The sequence below is a fragment of the Mauremys reevesii genome, linkage group 6, assembly GCF_016161935.1.
Source record: "Mauremys reevesii isolate NIE-2019 linkage group 6, ASM1616193v1, whole genome shotgun sequence".
Classification (NCBI taxonomy): Eukaryota; Metazoa; Chordata; order Testudines; family Geoemydidae; genus Mauremys; species Mauremys reevesii.
In genome coordinates, this window is record NC_052628.1 from 17356923 (window position 1) to 17379031 (window position 22109).

Consider the following 22109-nt stretch of genomic DNA (forward strand, 5'->3'; position numbering starts at 1 on the left):
ATTATATTCACATTCAAAGCATATTTTCATAAAACATATGGAGTGCAACGTCACAGTATGATTTTCCTTGCAATTCATTCCCCCGTCTACTGACTGCTGACTCTGACATAATTGTGAAGTCTGACAAAACTGAAGTTCCTGTTTACCACAGATCTTCAGCATGCCCTCACACTCACACTAATTTAAGGAGACTATGAGCTTCCTTAAACAGAGCTGACTACTTAGCTGTAACTAAAGTAACAATGGATGCCTGAATGACTAATACTCTAGCACTGAAACGATCGTTGGGTGGAAGTCTGTCCTCCCCAAGAGAAACCAAAATAACCTGGCTTTGTGCAAGTCACCAAATGGGGACTGGTGGGGATGGAATTCAACTTCACCATGATCGGCAAACCCCTGGGCACATTGTACTGTCTTTATGCATGCATTATTCAGGTCTCTGGGTTGGAACAGTGGCTACTGCTAGTCCATGCTCCCAGCATAGCCCTATTTTTAACCTAACTCCAATTGCTCCCTGGAAGCTGACTTTTCAGCATCGTTGCAGAGTCATACACAGCAACATGCCAAAAGGGTGCAGTGCCTCCACAACCCCGAGAGGGCAAATCTGGTGTCTCTTCATAGGTACCCTCCCAGCACTAGCAGAATTTCTCTGCATGTAATCCCAGTAAGATCTGTGCTAAAGAGTGGGAGCAAATGCACAGATTGCTCCCTGCAGAGGCATCCCTGTTTACTAGTTTTAGAGCACAGCCACTTAGCAGATAACTAGCCTCCTTCCTCCACTCTATCAAAATTTAGCAATTAAACTATTAGTCTTATGTGCTTCTCTGTTTCCTGTGTTTAAGAAAAAGAAGCTGGAGGAAAAGAGAAAGTAATGAATGGTTTAATTTTGGTCTGGTTATTATAGCACAGGGGTAGATCTATCAAAAATCTCTTACCACTTCCTTTTCCTCTTTTTATTTTTTTATTATTTTTTTAAGAGCTTTGGGTCTGATCCTGAGAGGTGCTGCGTGAATTCCTCAGTCTTTCCATTTTCTAGTAACTTCAAGCATTATTAGCACAGGCCTATAAATAATTTACACCTCCACCCCGATATAACGCTGTCCTCAGGAGCCAAAAAATCTTACCACGTTATAAGTGAAACCTCATTATATCGAACTTGCTTTGATCCACCAGAGTGCGCAGCCCCGCCCCCTCGGAGTGCTGCTTTACTGTGTTACATCCGAATTCATGTTATATCGGGTCGCATTATATTGGGGTAGAAGTGTATTTATTACAGGTCCCCTAATATCACACAGGAGGCATAGTAAAAATTAGCACTGCACCACTTAGTTCTAAGGACATCGTTATGGACCCAAGAAATAATGCATTTCTGTGCAAGTGCAAAAGTAGGTGAAGTTTGTGTGGCAATCAAAACCAATCATTTATTCATTACTTTACTTTAGCATCATCGCCACAGGCTAACATTTTAAAAGAAGGATATGCTGCTATTTACTCACGCTGTGGCATATACTCAGCCTAAACGAAGCAGCATATTGCATATTTGCACTCACATTAGCAAGTGTAAACATGTGCATGCACTTAGCCCTTTGAAAATATGGGGCACAATTCATAGGCTGGATGAACATTTCTCCTTTAAAATGTAAGGGCCAAATGCTACCTTTTATCCCACTGAAAAGAAATGGGAGTTTTATATCCAGAGAAGAGTAATACTTCAGCTAATCATAACTAGTGATCCTCCAGGGCTAATCTAATATACTTATGAGACCCTAAATCATTAGAATTTTCCTGTCTGCTTTCTTTCTAGCCATTAGAATCCAGGTTAAAATTTATCTACAGTAGCCTAAAAGTGACACTGTGTTGTCTAATGACTTAACCAAAAACTGGGAGTCATCATTGGTTCTCATTTCTTACTCTTGTTGATTTACTGTGCAACACTGAACACATCTCTTAACTGATGTGTGAAATTCACCTGCCTCATATGAGTAGTGGCTTACTGATATATTCAATGTGCTTTGTGATCTGTGTGCATGAGAACAATAATACAGCTCATTCCATCTTAGGATCACAGCATGCATTGTTAAATAATGAAGTCATATTAATACAATTGCAATTGTAAAGTCAAATTAGACTATAAATTCTTTGTGTCAGGCATGATAATGTAGATGGATGTAGAACTAAAGCTATCCTCTAACTTTCTGAGTTGCCTGGAGTTTGGGGATTTAAAGACACATTTCATATTTAAAATAAACAGGAATTCTGTAAAACTAAGTCACAACCAATTCTTTAAAATATACATAAGTTCTAAAATATGAAAGGGCAGGTTAAAACTGATAGCTGATATTATATATATTAACACTTTTTTTTATGGAAAGATGCCTCACTTTCTAGGTACCTAATGGCTTTTCCTGCAACTTGCTTTTTTCCCCTCACCCATATCTGTTACAATTGGGCCTTACTTATGTTCAGTCAAACTACTTTTGAAAATGTTGGGTACTTCTCCAAACACAGTGTACACAAAAGTCTCCTGAATGTATACTGATTCTTGTGCAATGATAAGTGGTAATCATGTGTTTTAATGTTCCTGGAGCTAACACTCCCCTTAGGTAGCATTTCCTTTTAACACGAAGGCCTCAGAAATAGGAATGGATTGATGTTCTTATGTCATGCCTGAAATATCACATTTCTGCATCAGGATGTTGGATGTGTTTAGAATATCAGCCGTAGAGTTGATTGTAAAATAGGATGATTTTTTCATAAACCTTTATGTGATCGATTTATTGTTGTTTGTGTTGCTGAAAAACTTTGAATTTCAAAACTTTTCAGCCACTACTGAGGAGTATTGTAGGGGTGAGGGTAGCATGCTGTAGATGTCTTTATTCTGGAGCAGTTCTATTTATAAATTTAAAACATTTATAACAAATATTTTGGATGAGTTTCATTTCACTCCATTTACACCCTGATAATATTCAAATCCACTACTAATTAGGTAACACTGAAAGTCATCCTCTTCCATTCAAACATAGTATGACCTCAGAAAAGTTACTCTCTCTATAGCCACCAGAAAAAATAATATAATAAATCTTTTCAAGGATGATGGGCCACCACACAGGGGTGTGGTGACACATTATATTTGTAAAAAGCTTTGAAATCCTTGGATGAATGTCATTAAATATGTGTCTATTATTATTACTTAAATATCAACAGAACTATGTTGATTTATATTAGCTGATGATCTGCCCCGAATGTGGATATTCAGAATAACTTGCAACAAAAAATTTTAAAAGTCAGAGCTGTAGAGCTGTTTAATTGCACGGTTTAATTGTAGTGTAGATGTTTGGGTGCAGACTGGAGCTTGGGCTCTAGGACCCTGAAGGGTGGGACAGTCCCAAACCCAAATGCCTACAGCACAGTTAAACAGCCCCTTATCTGAAACCCCACAAGCCTGAGTCAGCTGGCACGGGGCAGCTGTGCGTGTCCAATTGCGATGTAGACATACCCTAAATGGCCTGATTTTCAGAAGCTAAGTGCTCAGCAGTTTTGGAAAATCTGACCCCATTATGGTGTTAAGGTGACACCCAGAACTGCTAGTCACGCCTGAAAACATGGGCCATGATTTTTTTTTTTTTTTTTGGGTTGGATTTACTGTTACTGGCCACTGTTCATATTTCATTTGAACAGAGGTTTTTGTGTGTGTGTGTGTATTTTATTAGTAATAAAGGCATATAGAATGTTGCCATTGATCTAGAAAAATCATAACTACATTGCAATAGGCATAATTGTCCCTAATTATGAGTGATTGCCTCATGTATCTCTGTGTGAAGTTTGAGTATGTTGTATATCGAACTTTTTGTGTTTTGTTAACAAGTAATTTTAACATCTGCAATTATATGCCATTTCCTGTCACTGGTCAGTAACTTTTTCGAACAGTAACATTCTTTCACAGCAGAAGTGTTATTATTTTTTTAAATATTTAACACATCATTATTTCACAAACTCCAGAAATTAATATTTTTCTATTTAAAGTGACAGTAAATGAGATGGCGGTTGATGCATGTCCACGATTTATGATTACATAATGAGTTTTTATTACCTTAATTAATCATTGCTAGTAGTTATTCCTTTCATTTGCCTACTTAATGGGTTTTAAGTACAAGAGCCGTTCTCGCCAATGAGCCCTTTTTATGCTTTACAGCTTTACTATCAATTTCCCCCCTCCAATACATTAAAAAAATGAGATTAGCCAGGTTGGCATGGTAACAAATTAATGTGCTAGCCCACTGACCATACTTCATTCCAAAATGGGAGTTTTAATCAAAAGGTAGATATTGCATCCACTCTCAGTTTGAGCAGTGCAGAAACAATTGGGAGAGAAAGTGCTATATGGAGAAGAAATAGACATGTGCTGAATAAATTTGTTTCCCACAACCTGTATCTTAAACTGCATTCCAGAATTAAATGATACATAATAGCAGAGAGACAAAGTAAGTGATATAAGCAAAGGAGTGGGAAGATGTTTGAAATGAAGATGGTGAAAATACGTGAAATGCAGACGAGACAGACAGGCTATTCCACATGGCAAGACAAAGAAGGTGGCTCTTACATAGGGAGCTTGTGGAAATGGATTGGTGCTTGTACAGTAGAAAAGTGAAGTCCAGGAGCTACAGCTGACTGTCCATTGGATAGGTTTAAACACGGAGGATTATTTTTAATTGCATCCTGAAATGAGTGTGAAACTAGTGGAGCTGTCTGAAGGAAGGAGGTGATATGTCTGTGCTTTAAATCTGTGGAAATGTGGACAGGTGGTTTATTTTATTTGTTGTTCCTACAGCACTTTCACTGTTCGCAGCAATTACAGTTTGGCTAGATGGATGCAACTCATCCATCTGGATCAGGACCTCACTGTAGTTCGCAAATCCCAATATTCTCTTCATAGGGCTACACCTGAAGTCCATTTGGAAAATTTCAGCTAGTGCAGAATATGGTTGGTTGCTTTCTTGCTCACTGCTGCTTCCCACAGAGAGCATGTTGCTCTGTGTTCATGGAAGACAGGTGAGATTCCAGAGGACTGGAAAAGGGCAAATATAGTGCCAATCTATAAAATGGGGCATAAGGACAACCCAGGGAATTGCAGACCAGTCAATTTAACTTCAGTACCCAGAAAGATAATGGGGCAAATAATTAAGCAATCAGTTTGCAGACACCTAGAAGATAATAAGGTGATAAGTAACAGCATGTATTTGTCAAGAACAAATCATGTCAAACCAACCGAATAGCTTTCTTTGATAGGGTAACAAGCCTCGAGGATGGGGGAAGCAGTAGATGTGATCTATCTTGACTTTAGTAAAGCTTTTGATACTGTCTCGCATGATGTTCTCATAAACAAACTAGGGAAATACAACCTAGATGGAGCTACCATAAGGTGGGTGCATAATTGGTTAGAAAATTGTTCCCAGAGAGTAGTTATCAGTGGTTCTCATAGACTTTAAGGTCAGAAGGGACCATTATGATCATCTAGTCTGACCTCTTACACAATGCAGGTCACAGAATCTCACCCACCCACTCCTGTATCAAACCTGTGTCTGAGCCATTGAAGTAATCAAATCATGGTTTAAAGACTTCAAGGTGCAGAGACTCTTCCAGCAAGTGACCCGTGCTCCATGCTGCAGAAGAAGGCGAAAAAACCCCAGGGCTTCCGCCAATCTGCAAGTTGGAAAGGCATATTGAGTGGGGTACCACAGGGATCAGTTCTGGGTCCAGTTCTGTTCAATATCTTCATCAGTGATTTAGATAATGGTATAGTAAGTAAATTTATAAAGTTTGCAGATGATGCCAAGCTGGGAGGGGTTGCTAGTGCTTTGGAGGATAGGATTAAAATTCAAAATGATCTGGACAAACTGGAGAAATTCTCTGAAGTAAATAGGATGAAATTCAAGAAGGACAAATGCAAAGTACTCCACTAAGGAGGGAACAATCACTTGTACACATACCAAATGGGAAATGACTGCCTAGGAAGGAGTACCGTGGAAAGGAATCTGGGGGTCATAGTGGATCACAAGCTAAATATAAGTCAACAATGTAACACTGTTGCAAAACAAGCAAACATCATTCTACCTCAGTTGGAGTATTGTGACCAAATCTAGGCAACCGCATTTCAGGAATGATGTGAACAAATTGGAGAAAGTCCAGAGAAGAGCAACAAAAATGATTAAAGGTCTAGAAAACATGACCTATGAGGGAAAATTGAAAAAACTGTTTGTTTAGTCTGGAGAAGAGAAGACTGACAGAGGACAGTCACGGTTTTCAAGTACATAAAAGATTGCTATAAGTAGGAGGGAGAAAAGTGTTCTCTTTTACTTCCGAGGATAGAACCAGAAACAATGGGCTTAAATTGTAGCAAGGGCAGTTCAAGTTGGACATTAGGAAAAACTTCCTAACTGTCATGGTGGTTAAGCACTGGAATAAATTGCCTAGGGAGGTTGTGGAATCTCCATCATTGGAGATTTTTAAGAGCAGTTTAGACAAACACTTGTCAGGGATTGTCTAGATAATACTTAGTCCTGCCTTGAGTGCAGGGTACTGGAAGACCTCTTGAGGTCTTTACTCACTGGCTGCTGGTTTTGTTCTGGTGCAAATGAACTTGCTGGTTTTAATGGACAGCGGTGTAAGTGCCTTATTTGACCATTGGCCTTTCACCTCGTGGAACTCCATGATAGCTGAGATCAGCTGTGGCACAACATTGGTTTAGCCTAATAGGGACTGAGGAGGGCATTTACACAAATGAATCTCAACTTCACAACTTGTTTTGTCACTGAACTTTGGTTCGACAGAGCCCGAGTCTGCTGATTTTCTAGGCAGTCAGTAAAGCTTATATACAGTATTTCTACTAGACTTTTGAGAAAGGAATAGTTTAGGAAGAGTGTCTTCTAGGGGGTGCTATCTACAGTATTGTCAGCCCCAAACATTCAAAAACCATGAGTGCAGTCCCCCAAACTCATGAGAGTGGCCTAAAATACAAGCTATATTTTTAAAAGATATTAAATATTGGATCATTTTTATTTGCCTTTAGGATTTTCAGCCGTAGGGTGCACTGGTTTCTTATTTTCAAGCTATCCTCTACAATCCTGAGGTTTGAGGGCCAGAGACATACTTTAAAAGAAAACAAATGAAATTCTCATGCATTAGTATGATTATGGCAGATGGGGCTTTAAGGGAAAAAAACGTGAGACTCTGGATGTACTCATGGAAGTTAGCAACATTGTATTTATAACAGTTGATAGGCTGTTGGGATGAAGGGAATTCTTTGTTTTGTAAAAGTTGTTGTTGTTGGTTTGCATGCAGTTGGAGCCGTGGATGGGACATAGATTTTTATTCAATCTATATATTACATATACAATATATATAATTAATAATTTGATCCTGCAAACATGTATGTGCATGTTTAAGTTTACTCATGTGAGCAGTCCCATTGAAGTCAAGAGAATTACTCATGTAAGAAAAACTGATAGCCATGCGTGGCAGTGGGCATATACATTATGTGATTGGAGGGAATTAAGTTTATATTCAGTAAAACTCAACTGTACATAACATCTGGCTTTTGACTGTGTGCCATGATGGTTTAGGATGGAAGGAGCTTTGTCCTTGGGGAGAGTTTGCAAATTTATTTTTAATTTTGAAAACACAGAGCAAGATGTGTTAAATGAACATCTTATATAGTGCTTTCTCATTAGCCTGTGGGTCAGGGTTCTAGGAAAAGATTCGGCTTATCCAAGAAGGGAGTCCTCAAGTAAAGATCTCATTCCCCCAGGTACACAGGATCAGCTCCATGCATGCTTTGGGTACAGGAAAATGAGCTTCAAGGGAGGGAAAAAATCAAAAAAATTGCTTTTCATTTTTTGAAATAAATAATGCGAACCCAGAGGAAAATTAAAATGATTTTTTGCAATTTTCCATGATTTTTAAAAATCTTGTATATCTTTATCTGCTAATCATAATGATCTATGCCAAGCTGTGTGGTGATGATATGGACAAATGTTGCTAGGGCCTTGCATGAGATCACCAGACTTATTTTGACTTAACATTTTACTAGGATTTGCATCCAGGTCTCTCAGTGAAAGGCTAATGAATTAACCTGTGTCATCTCCCCATGCCTCCCCATTGCACAGATAACACTTTTATGAATGTACCTTCTTGGAAGAATTGTACATCCCCCTTGCATTCATTTCACATTTTTTACTGTATGCAACATGTCAACTCTTCTTAGCATTTAATAACACTATTTCAAAGGAGGAGAGATGCTGCTGTTATGATCTAATGAGTAATACCTCTCCCTGTGTATATTTTCATCTGGTTTTTGTTTGTTTTTGGGGGAGGTTTGTAAGAAAGCAACAATTCTACATTCAATTCTGGCTGTCCTAGATTTGACGGGGTTAAAACTACAATTACAAGGGGCATTTGGGTATCAGAGCTGCCTCTATGAGCCATGTTGCATATCCCTATTACTTAATATTACTAGTATGTATGTATTCTAGTTTTGCATATAGAGCCCCTCTTGAATAGGACAGGATGAGTGTAGAAAATGCAATAGAGATTCTAGTGGCAATCACATTGTCTGGCTATACCAAAAGGACAGGAGACACTTGATATGGTTTTAATCAGGCCACAACTTTATTATTAGATGTCTGGGACTACCAGGCAGATAAAAGTGTACAGTGAAGATAACCCTCTGTTCATTCAATAACTACCCGGGGGGCTACTGCTAGCCCCCCCTTTTTTTCCCATCCAGATCCCCCAGTTAATCCATTGCTGGAACCTTACAATCCATTCCCCTTTGTAGAAGGGGTAAGGTGGACTATAAGAAAGGGTGGTTGGCTTCCTGCCATACCATTTATAGGAGCTTCAACAACCCATCATTCCATTCCATACACCTCCTTTTTAAGTCCTTACTAAGCCTATTATCTGGTCACTATATACCTTCCCTATGGAGTGCCTCCACTGAACATCCGCCACGAGGAGGTGCCAGCAATTAGCCTGGCTGCCTCTTCCCTGAACACAATCGGGTTCCTAATGCCCTATTTTATATCTGACAAAAATATGTCTCCACCCAAGTCTGACAGGTGAACCTCATCCTCCCGAAATAACTGGTACCCTGTATGCTATGCCAGGATGTGAAATTTCTGTCCCTCCTATGGCCCCAAGGATTTGGCCACCTCCATGTTCACATATCTCGTCTACCTAGGGGTGGCCTCAGAGCTCCCCACCAGACCCTGCGTTAAAGCATGTATGACCACACCATTTTAACTCCTGGGAAAAGTTCAAGAATCAGCTTCAAGTCACTCTTCACTCTGAGCATTAATTCCACCCCTTCACACATTCCCAATTTTTTTTCCCCAAGATGCACCACAATTATATCTGGGGACTGCCGACTAGCCCCCATAGTATTCAGCAGTGGTGTTGACTGGTCCCCTAACATGGCCCTCTTTCCATGCCAACTCAGGAAAGTTTCCCTTCTGAACCCCAGCTGCGAACCCTCAGGCGACTTGGACCCCTGTCTATGCTCCCAAAAAAGACAAGACTGTACATGTGGATCCACACCACCATCTGCATGGCCGGTCTTCCAACATCTGGAATGAGATTACAACAAATTAATGCTGATTTCCCACTAGGGGTCTTGCATACATTCTGTATGCTTCTGAATGCCAATACCACATTGCCTGAATTGCCTCTGCCTTCATACCCAGTTGTTCTGCTGCTGTTGCTGCCATGGTTTGGAATGAACAGGAACCAAATTCCTGGGCTGGCAGCCCCAACCTCATCAGTCCCTGTCTCAACACCATAATAAATGGATATTTTGTGAGGGGACTCCTGCCACCATGCATAAAGAAGGGCCCATCCCCTTCCCCAGTCATATTGCCATGTGGGCCCTCAAAGCTTCCATGGGGCAGATCCCAGGATCACCACCCTCCCATAGGATAACAGATTCACCCTGGCCTCCTTGATCCATACTCAACTTTCGCAAGTTTAGTAGCACTGCTTGCCACTGCCAGTGTACATCAGAGTTTCAATGCCCTTCCCATGCCCTACAGGACCCAGGTACGAGCTCACTGATCCTGAAAACACCAAAAAAAAAGCTATCCTGAACAACGCTGCCTCCGGTCCACTACAATACATGGTGCCAAGGATCTGCACAAGATTCCTGAGCATGTTAACTGTGATGTGATGATGTGAATCCTCCCTGGGGTCATTGGTATGCAACTACCCCACCAGAAACCTTCAAACTAAGCCCATTTAATACCATACTAGATCCACCCCCATCTCCCAGATATAAAGCCTCAGAGGAACAAATAATGACGGACCCTGCATCTCACCAAGGCACCCCACCATTGATACTTATTGCCACATTGTGTGGCAGGGGCCAACCTGTACCACATGTCCCCTCAGCCTCCACCCAATGCAGATCCAAATCACCCCTGCAATCAGCAACCTCCATCTGCTGTTGATCAGGCCTGTAATGCTGTAGAAATAACCTCAGAGGCAAAAGCCTGACCACTTGCTGGCTGTCCCATCAGAAAACATAGCCAGCTCACCTGTGTGGGTGTTTGCTTTCCCTGGAGCTCCCCCATACCTGCCATCAGCCTAGGAGGCTGCCTTTGATAATCAAACACACCATTCTTGTGAGAATCCATCTCTGTCCCTGCTTTCCCCCTTTCAACCCTGCCAGTCCCAGGGGATGAGTCAGTGTGGCCATGCTGATCCATTTCCCCCCTTTTTGCAGCACCTTCTGACCTTGCTCTCCCCTCCACACCCATAGAGCACTCTTCCCTTTCCCTCAGCCAGCTGGACAACATCTTCCTCACTTAAAGGTGCGGCACAATCAAATGCATAGGGTAGATCAGAGAAAATGTTGCCCTTCATTTCTATAAAATAGTTTGGTGACGTACAGCTGGTGCTGCCTGTGCCCTATTCATAAGAACTTCCTGTGTAAAAGCTGCGTTGTGCACCTAACTCTGACACACCTCTCATTTCCTATAGGACTTTTGTCCTGCAGGGATGGATGCTACAGCCAGAATTTTCAGAGAAGCTCAGTACCCACAACTGAGGCCAGAGTTTCAAAAGAGCTCAGCCAGATTAATTATCTAGATGTTTATTTAGGTGTCTAAATGGGAATTGAGCTCTCTTGACAATGTGGCCCTATGTGCATCTGTTGCCATGATCTCCACTGAATCTTGTGTAGGCATTTATGCCTGTGTAAAGTGACTCAGAACTGTAGTGTTTTACGCTCACTTTACATAGGAGTAAATGATTATTCAAGGTGCCAAGACAGTAGAGAAATATCCACTGTTTACAGAGTGGGAACAAATGGGACAAATTCATCCCTGGTCAGACGCAAGTGAATTGATCCAGGATATTCATATGAAACTTTCAAGGATTTTAGGATGTTACTTATTGAGATAAATGGTGAGGTAACAGGTTATTTCTGTATTTTAAGCATAAATACGTATGTGCTGTTCACTGCTAACAACTATAAAAGTGAAATAGTTTTTACTGGAGTTAGCAGAAAATCTATATTTCAAGTACTACAGTATTTACTGAAAGCAATAAGAAGCAGGTAGACCCTCCAGCTCCCAACCTTGATACATTTCCCCTCAGCCCTTTCATTACCCTGCATAAAGTTGGGATTGATCTTACAAAAATCTGTCAACTTAATAACATTTCTATCGTATCATTCAACTAAAAACTTTGCAAAGCTTCTTGGTGCTTCCATAATGCCCTTATGCAGTCTAGCATTCATTAATAGGCCTGATTAAGGCATGTGGCATTGGTGTTGATATACAAATTAGACCAAAAGTAAGAATCTCTCTTAGTATTGCAAATCAGTTGTTGTTCCATTGCAACAAATGGAGTTTCACCGCTGGAAGAAGTGAGTGGAAAATTTCACTTTTTGTTCTGCATTTATACAGCTCCTAGCACAAATCAGCCCTGTACAGGACTGGGACTTCCAGGAAATATAACTACCACAAAACAAATAAAATAATAATAGTTGATCATAAATATGCCCCAGGTGTCAAGAGCTGTCAAGACTATGGCCTTTCTTTTCCACCAGATAGGTGCATGAGGAATATCATAGAGAAATTCAGTGGGCCTCACAATTCTTCCACTGAGGACAATTATCCTTCAAGCATTACTACTTTTTAATGGACACCACCATACTGAGTATTATATTTAATAAAAAGGAGTATTTCTGCTCATGAAAATAGTCAAAAGATGTGGCCATATTTTGCACATCTTGTTAACAGCAGGGTTCTAGAATTTGAGGACAAGAACATGAAAATAAGTTCATTAGTTGATCTAATATTCAATGCAAATTACTTTTTTTTTGCATTTTGATGAACACATCAAGCCGTCCTTTATATGCCATTTAGATAACACAGTTCATGAACTGTTAATGAGCACAGTGTAAGTTAATGTTTATAACACTGTTCACAGCACACACCAAAAACTAAAAAGAGGTTGCAGACAGCCATAGAGATTATTGCTTCATGGCCGATAAAGCTGAATAGTTATGAAAAAAAGTAATTTCTTTAGGTGCACTATCAGTGGCAAATTTCTGTTTTTAAATGATGCATTTTATTTTTAAGTGGCTTATGTCAGGCTTCTATTCTACTTATTTTGTACAACGCTATGATGAACCAGTTTATTTTTTTTTCTTATTGAAGTTTATCAAACATCAAAGGTGCCTATCTGCTACTCTGTGGGCATTTGATATTATTTAAAACAACAACACAACAAAACCAAAACCAATAATAAACACCCAGAAGAAAACTCCACCCCTAGCATTTCTCACCAGGGGGACTTCCCCAGTAAGCTTGCATCCTCCATAAACAATCTCTCCTTTTGGGCACTTGACCAGAAAAGTGGGCCATTCGAAAAGTTATAACAATATGCTGGTATTCTATGAATGGCTGTGTTTCTCCATGACAACAGACAAGGAAGTTGTGATCGTGGTAACAGCAACGGGCCTGTGAGATTACGCATTGGACTTCACATTAGGTCACAAAGGAAGAAAGATGATTGTGGATGCTGGTTATGGAGTTCACATGCTAAGACAGTATGTAACTGGAACTGCAACCTATAAGACAAACATTTAGTGTTCAACACACACAAATACTTTTGTAAATTTCACAACCTGAACCTTGAGTTAGCCATTTACTCATTTTACTGTTTATATACCTGGTGTGTTTTGACTTTTTTTTTTTAACTCAAAATCAGATGCACCAAAATTAAAATTATTCCATTCTGCTTTTTATCGTATTGAACTTGGGAGCAATCATCCATTAAGTAATTTGTAGAAGAGTTAGAATCATAGACTATCAGGGTTGGAAGGGACCTCAGGAGGTCATCTAGTCCAACCCCCTGCTCAATCCCCAAATCACTCCCTCAAGGATTGAGCTCACAACCCTAGGTTTAGCAGGCCAATGCTCAAACCACTGAGCTATCAGTTTCTGCCTTTCCCAGTCCAATAAGGGTGGTTCTTGTAGAAAATAGATTTTTAAGAGTTGCTAAAAATTATTCGTGTGTCAGATAACTAAAGATCTGTGAGTGCACAATGCAATTTTTAGAGTTTGTGATCATATATGTAAGAGAGAAGCTCTGAATATTAGCAGGACAGTAACCCATCTAATGTACGTTTGTTGCTGTTGAACTTTGTGGATTGTTGTTTGCGCAGAATGTTGTATTTTAAAGTGTGGTTTTACTGTCAGTTTTCTCTTTTTTTTTTCCCTCCCATTCATTTTATTCACACACCTCCATTTCACCTTGGCCCTTTGTTTTCTAACACATCAGTTGTGCCAACTACAGTACTTCCCACCAGTCCTGAAACCCTTGTTCCACCAACCTATCTGACTGATTCCTCTCCTTCCCCTTCAGCTATCCCAAGTTCCAGTGTCCTCCCCTCTGCTCCCCGAGATGTGGTCCCTGTTTTGGTCTCCAGTCGATTTGTCTGTCTCAGCTGGCGCCCACCTGCAGAAACTAAAGGGAATATCCTGGCATACACTGTCTACTTCTCCAGGGAAAGCATCAACAGGTAGGTGCCAATCACTAAGACAACAAAAGCAGCCCACTACTGTTATCAGGTGTCCTAAAGCGGCACAAGGTTTTTAATAGTGTCTCACAAACTATTCATTTTTTTTTTGATACAATACTTCACAATAATAGCCAGTATGAAGACTGAGATTGTCTACTGTAATTTATCTAAATTCATATATCATGCTTAATACCTTGATATCAGAGCACCTTTGTGGCTAGAATGGTAGTATATTGATTGTAGCTTATGCAATCCCAATTTACTTGTAACAACTTTATCATCCTAATTACTTGTCTAATATATGGCTAGTAGATTAGCACATTTTCTTTTCATTCCCCTCTGGAGATACAGGTTCAAATTCTGTTAAAATCACAAGTGAAAGTAAATTTGGTGAGCTTTTCTTAATTGATCAAGGAGGATAGCTCCAGCACAAAGCCAATGTCTAATTCAGCAATGGTGTAAAATGGAGTAACAAGAATGGGTGTAAGAGTGGTACAGGTATTACAGGTGAGAAGTGAGGTGTTAATAGCAGAGTTGTGTTTTGGAGATTGCACTATGCTATGCCTCAGTTTCATAAGTATTTATAGTTGTACATTGAAAAGTTATTCTATAATAAAGATGTTGTGGGGGGCCTTGTTTATTGCTCACATGATTCCCTGTCTAATGTGCTCAGGATACATGTGAAAAAGATGTTTTTAGTTTAGCTTTGTTTTTCTAATGGGCAAAATCAGCCTGGGATCTGAGAGTTAAGTTGGATTTTTCTTTTTCTTCACATCATTGTCAGTAATCCAGATCGAGTTTATTAAATGTCACTTTCACCTTAACTGCACTTGTAATACACCTCAACTATGTGATGGTTAATGGTACTCTTGTAGGAGCCAGAAAGAACACAGATTCTGAGGGTGAATTGGAATAAAACCTATATTGATTTGAGAAGTAAATGGATTTGCAATGAAATCATTGAGAACTAATGAACTTGGAACCCCAGGATCATTTTGCATAGTCATTTTCCCCAAAAACCTTTTCCCACATTTTGATCTCATTTTATGAGGTGGAGTAGCATCTGCAAAGAGAAATATTTAGGTTTAGCCTTGTTGTTTTGGGAACTATACCGTATCCACAGTGAAGTATGTGCTTAACTGTGGAGGACCCAATCCCATTCTCTCATTGTTTATTTGTACTCTCCTGTCTGTATCCATCTGTTGTCTCTTGTCTTATACTTGTATAAGGAGCAGGGACTGTGTGTGCTGTGTTTGTGCAGTGTGTAGCACAGGGGTCGGCAACCTTTCAGAAGTGCTGTGCCGAGTCTTCATTTAGTCACTCTAATTTAAGGTTTCATGTGCCAGTAATACATTTTAACATTTTTAGGAGGTCTCTTTCTATAAGTCTATAGTATATAACTAAACTATTGTTGTATGTAAAGTAAATAAGGTTTTTAAAATGTTTAAGAAGCTTCATTTAAAATTAAATTAAAATGCAGAGCCCCCCAGACCGGTGGCCAGGACCCGGGCAGTGTGAGTGCCACTGAAAATCAGCTCGTGTGCCGCCTTTGGCATGCGTGCCATAGGTGGCCTACCCCTGGTGTAGCGCAATGCGGTCCTGATCCATGACTACGGCTCATAGGTGCTACAGTAATACTACTAATCAATAATAATTACTGTAATACAGTCTTACTCAAGGAGAAACTCCCCTTTTGGAGATTAGCATGTGCAAAAAACTGCAGGGTTAGGTCCTTGATCTCTGGCACTGTGTTTTATTTGATGATGCTATAATATGTCGGGATTTTTAAGAAAAACAGTGCTATGCACTACACAGAACAAACAGAAACCTACAGTTACGACAGAAATTCTTATAGCAAGAGCCAAACCATTCTCTTTAATGGAAAACTGCACCCATTTTGCTCAGCAGAACACCCTGCAAGTACTCGATGCCCACAGCACATCTTTTTATGATTAAAGTGTGAAAATGTATTTTTTCAAGAAAGCTCTTTAATTAGGTTGGCATTTTGGCGGCTAGTGCTGGAGGCAGCCATCTTCCTGAAACATGATGTCATTTGTGGGAGCCCGGTGGAGTGTCTATAAAGTTGAAGAGGAATGATGGGCTTCTGTTGAAAGCACATCCCTAGGAGCCAGGGTTGTTAGGCTTTATTCATGGGTCTGCCACAGACTTCTCTGTGACCTTGTGTAGTGAAGATAATATATTAATAGGGCTGCCAATCAATTAAAAATACAATCACACTTAATTGCACAATTTTAAAAAATTGTGGTTTAATCAGTTTTAATTACAGTGTTAAGAATAGAATACCAATTTAAATTAACCATATTTTGGATGTTTTTCTACATTTTCAAATATATTGATTTCAATTACAATACAGAATACAAATTGTGAAGTGCTCACTTTATATTATTTTTTATTACAAATATTTTCACTGTAAAAAAGATCAAAGAAATAGTATTTTTCACTTCACGCATACAACTACTGTGGTGCAATCTCTTTATTGTGAAAGTGCAACTTACAAATTCAGAATTATTATTAGTAGAGCCTGTAGAGCCTACAACTGAAAGCATGAATGTGTATACAAATGGTTAGCATATCTGGCATGTAAATACCTTGCAATGCTGGCTACAACAGTGTCATGCAAGCACCTGTTCTCACTTTCAGGTGACATTGTAAATAAGAAGCGGCAGCATTATCTCCCCTAAATGTAACCAAACTTGTTTGTCTTAGCGATTGGCTGAACAAGAAGTAGGACTGAGTGGACTTGTAGGCTCTAAAGTTTTACATAGTTTTACATAACTACACTCAAAAACAAAACAATGTATAATAAATTTAAATTGGTATTCTATTATTGTTTAACAGTACAATTAAAACTGTGATTGATTGCAACTGTTTTTTTTTAGTTTGTTTTGCATTAATTGCTTGCATTAAAGAAGATTAATTTACAGCCCTATCTATTAAATATTCTGATATTCTCAGATACTACAGTGATTGGGGATATACAAGTAACTAAGATAGCTAGAACATGCTAACCACTGTGTGAGGAACTGACTGTCCTTAAAATCTCACTTAGATCAGCACATGCTCAGCATGTTAAATGATCAATCCATTAGTAGGGCTCCGTGTCTATCACGGAGGTCACGGAAGTCACAGAATCTGTGACTTTCTGCGACCTCCGTGACTTGTGCAGTGGCGAGTGTGGCTGACCCCAGGACCGCCCAAGAAGCTGGCCCCGGGGTTAGCTGCTCAGGTGGCCACCAGCTGCTACTGGAGCAGCTCTGCAGTCAGTCACTTTGGCAGCCCTGCAGCATACAGTGGTCCCTGGGGTGGGCAGAGCAGCCGCTGCTCCCCGCAGCAACGCCCCCCCCAGGCACCTCCCCGCAGCAGTGCCCTCACACCCAGCTCTTCTGATTTAGTCAGGGGTATTTATAGTATAAATCATGAGATAGGTCACGGCCATGAATTTTTGTTTGTTGCCCGTGACCTCTCCATGACTTTTACTAAAAATACCCGTGACTAAATCATAGCCTTATCCATTAGCTATCTCAGTTTGGGCACCAAACAATTGCTGCTGCCAAATAAATGGACATTCTTGAAAATATGGATGTTAACATCTGTGCTTCAATTTCCTCAACTATAAACTAGGGATAATAATACTGCACATGGGAACTTTCAGAACTGATGTTGTAAAATGCTTTGGGATTCGATGATGGAAGGGATGGTACGGTAACTCCTCACTTAACGTTGTAGTTTTGTTCCTGAAAAAATGTGACTTTAAGTGAAATGATGTTAAGCAAATCCAATTTCCCCATAAGAATGAATGTAAATGGGGGGAGTAGGTTCCAGGGAATTTTTTTTGCCATACAGTACACTACTATAGTTGGGAGGTGCCCCCGCCTTACCCCACACAGGCACAGCCCACTGGCACTGGAGACAATGAGGCCGGCAAGGACGCTGAAGGTGCTTTAGGATAGGAGAAACACGCTGCGCAGCAGCAGCGGCAGCTTCCCCTACTCTGCAAGCACCAGGGGCGGGGGGCTCAACCCTTGGCCTGCCCACTCCACCCCTTGCCCCAAGCCCCCATCCTTAACCCACATCATCGTCCCCCTGCCTTTACTCTGCATGCTGCGTCCTCCCCCCTCCCTCACCCGCCTCCTGCCTGTGGCAATCAGCTGGCTTGCAACATTCAGGGGGCAGGAGGGAGGGGGAAGGTGCGATGATACGGCATGCAGGCTCCCCCTCCCTCCCCTGCCTCCTGAACACCACAAGCCATCTGATTGCCACGGGCAGGAGGCAGGGGAGAGAAGGGGGAGGTGCACCTTGACCTCGCTCCTCCCCACTCCCTCCTGCCTGTGGCAATCAGCTGGCTTGCAACCTCAGGGGGCAGGAGGGAGGGGAGAGGAGTGAGGACTCCATGCGCAGACTCCTCCACCCTCCCTCCCCTGTCTCCAGCCCACAGCAATCAGCTGGCTTGCGGCAGGCGGGAGGGGGAACTGAGTCCTCACTCCTCTCCTCTCCCCTCCCTCCGGAACACTGCAAGCCAGCTGATTGCCACGGGCAGGAGGCGGGGGGAGGAGGAGGAAGGCATTGATCTGCGGGGTCTGCCGGCAGGTGGGAGGCACTGTGGGGGAAGGAGGGGCGCTAGGGGAGCTGATAGGACAAAGCAGGCAGCCAGACAACATTATAGCGAAGCATTGCACAACTTTAAATGGAGCGTGTTCTGTAATTGAGCAGGTACGTAAGATCGAAACAACATGAAGCGAGAGGACATTAAGTGGGGCGTTACTGTCACAATGCAAAGCATTATTACAGTTATTTCTCATCTGCTTTAATGCTAGTCTAAGACTTGCCATACTGAATCAGACCAGTGGTCTGTCTAGCCCAGTATCCTGTTTTCAACAATGGCCAATAACAGCTTAACAGTCAAAAGAATACTTCAGTATTTAAATATGAAACATTTATATAGAACTATTGTTGTTTTTTTTTAAGATTGCAAGCTATATCCACATCTATATCTGTATATTAAGGGCAGCCTCTGATTCCCTTACACTGGTTGAATATTTTCTTCCATTTAATTTCAGTAGCACTACTCACAGAGTAAGGCACTATGCAATGTGAGGGTGTCAGAATCTAGCACTAACCGCGGTATGGAAGTTATTAACATTCCCTTGCAGAGGGTTTTCATGCTTCCAATATTTAAAAAAAAAAATCTTTTTAGCAAGATGGCAGCCTCTAGCACTTAGCTTAAAGATGCCAATTGTAATTAAAAACTTTCTTAAAAAATACATTTCACAGTTTAGCCATGGCGAGAAGTGCCTCTGGTCTTCTGAACTTTCAGCCTGTGAGGCTGAACCAAATGAATGTAGTTTACCTTTCAGCACTTGCATGGGCTACTGAGTCATTTATTGTTTATACATTTTTACAGAAGAGCTATTTTTCTCTTTACAAAAATAGTGGGTATGACATTAACCTCAGGCATGCAAAGAAATTGTCAGGCAAATTACTGTAACTCTAGAGCAAGAAGCTCTTCCCAGTTTGAGAATAACAGTAATTTTGCTTGACGCTTGACAGTACCAGTAATGCTAGGGATGTGTATATGTCCATACCATCAAACATCTTCATAGCCAATCTTTAGCTGTACTGTAACTACTGGGTGACATCCATCTCATAGGTTCGAGAAGCAGATTGAGAACCAAGTCTCCGCAGATTGTACACTTGCTAGGTTGAAGCTATTGCCTCACTGCTAATCCAGCCGTCCAGTAAGTAAATTTTAAACCTTCCCCATCAGCTCTCTTGCGTTACATGCTGTTATTGGATGCCAAAGAGCCAAGTGAGTCTTTGAACTTGAGCTAACAGGAACAGTGGATTGCTGAAAACAAGCTGGACTCCTTTCAAGGATGTCTTTCCTTACCAAACATCTACAGGGGAGAGAGTGGGAGAAGTTTGTTTTGAGTGAGACTGTAATTTGAGCAAGAGGGCTTCCCTGAATCAACACTTCCAAAGAGAAACTCCTTTGGGAGTGAAGGCATTTATCATACACCCTCACCTTTGGTGTATTTTTGATGGCCTGCTTTTTAATCTTCACACTTGGGTAGGCTTGCTTCAGGGGATCAAACACTGAAATGGTTTTGCTCGCTGATAAGGAAAGCACTTAAAGGTAAAAGGCAGGGTTTTGTAAATTCTTATAAGCATGATAAAACAAACCTAAATCTATTAGGAAATAAATAAATAAAGACTGCAGAAAACACCTGCATCCAAAGGACTATCTGCATGAGAAAATAGTTTAGTTTAAAAGAAATAATACTTTCAAACTATCTGCTGACATAGGAAAGATAGTTATTTAAAGGAAAAAAATAAACATGATTCAAAGTAACAGGTGGCCAAAAGTAACGATAAACATCTGTTAGTGGGTGCTAATGTTCATCTTCTCCATTAAATTATCATGTCACACTATTAAAAATAAGGGTAAAATTTTCAACAGTGCCAGAGTCACTTGGGAGGCTAAAGCCTTGTCTACATGGGAAAGCTTTGTTCAATGTAAACTAGGTTGTAAATTTAAATGGATATTGTTATACAAATATATTCTGGCATATTCTGGCTTTTATGATTTAGTTTAAACTATGGCTTTCAAGCGTTTAAAAACAATTAATCGTGCTGTTAAACAATAATAGAATACCATTTATTTAAATATTTTTGGATGTTCTCTACATTTTCAAATATATTGATTTCAATTACAACACAGAATACAAAGTGTACAAGGCTCACTTTATATTTACTTTTTATTACAAATATTTCTGCTATAAAAAAACAAAAGAAATAGTATTTTTCAATTCACCGAATACAAGTACTGGAGTGCAAGCTCTTAATCATGAAAGTTGAACTTACAAATGTAGAATTATGTACAAAAAATAACTGCATTCAAAAATAAAACAATGTAAAACTTTAGAGCCTACAAGTCCACTCAGTCCTACTTCAGCCCATCGCTCAGAAAAGCAAGTTTGGTTACAATTTGCAGGAGCTAATGATGCCAGTTTCTTGTTTACAAGGTCACCTGAAAGTGAGAACAAACGTTCGCATGGCACTGTTGTAGCCAGAATCACAAGATATTTACTTGCCAGATATGCTAAAGATGCATATGTCCCTTCATGCTTCAACCACCATTCCACAGGAATGCTGATGACGGGTTCTATTCAATAATGATCCAAAGCAGAGTGGACCAACACATGTTCATTTTCATTATCTAACCTACCAGGAGAAGGGTGGTTTGTTTTTTTGGGGGGGCGGAGGGGAGTGTTTGGGTTCTGTAGTTTCTGCATTTGAGTGTTGCTCTGAAAGCATGCGCCCTACCTCGTCCCTCTCAGATTTTGGAAGGCACTTCAGATTCTTAAACCTTGGGTCAAATGCTGTAGCTATTTTTAGAAATCTCACATTGGTACTTTCTTTGCGTTTTGTCAAATCTGCTGAGAAAGTGTTCTTAAAACGGACATGTGTTGGGTCATCACCCAACATCTGCTATAACGTGAAATATATGGCAGAATGCATATAAAACAGACCAGGAGACATACAATTCTCCCCCAACGAGTTCAGTCCCAAATATAATTAATGCATTATTTTTTAAATGAGCATCATCAGCATTAAAGTATGGCCTCTGGAATGGTGGCTAAAGCATGAAGGGGCATACAAATGTTTACCATATCTGGCACATAAATACCTTGCAATGCCAGCTACAAAAGTACCATCTGAATGCCCATTCTCACTTTCATGTGACATTGTACATAAAAAGCAGGCAGCAGTATCTCCCATAAATATAAACAAACTTGTTTGTCTTAGCGATTGGCTGAACAAGAAGTAGGACTGAGTGGACTTGTAGGCACTAAAGTTTTCCATAGTTTTGTTTTTGAGTGCAATTATGTAACAAAAAAAATCTACATTTGTAAATTACAGTTTAATAAAGAGTGCACTACAGTACTTGTATGAGGTGAATTGAAAAATACGATTTATTTTGTTTAGCATTTTACAGTGCAAATATGTA

At 40.3% G+C, this 22109-nt stretch overlaps 1 protein-coding gene across 9 annotated transcripts in view; it reads left to right on the forward strand.

Moving 5' to 3' along the window:
- Window positions 1-22109, forward strand: part of DCC (DCC netrin 1 receptor) — a 555466-nt gene that overhangs the window by 263420 nt on the left and 269937 nt on the right. For all 9 annotated transcript variants that reach the window (XM_039544135.1, XM_039544134.1, XM_039544133.1 and 6 more), the window contains one exon: window positions 13924-14080. In XM_039544135.1, coding sequence (XP_039400069.1) covers window positions 13924-14080 — 157 coding nt within the window. The remainder of the gene's footprint in view (window positions 1-13923; window positions 14081-22109) is intronic.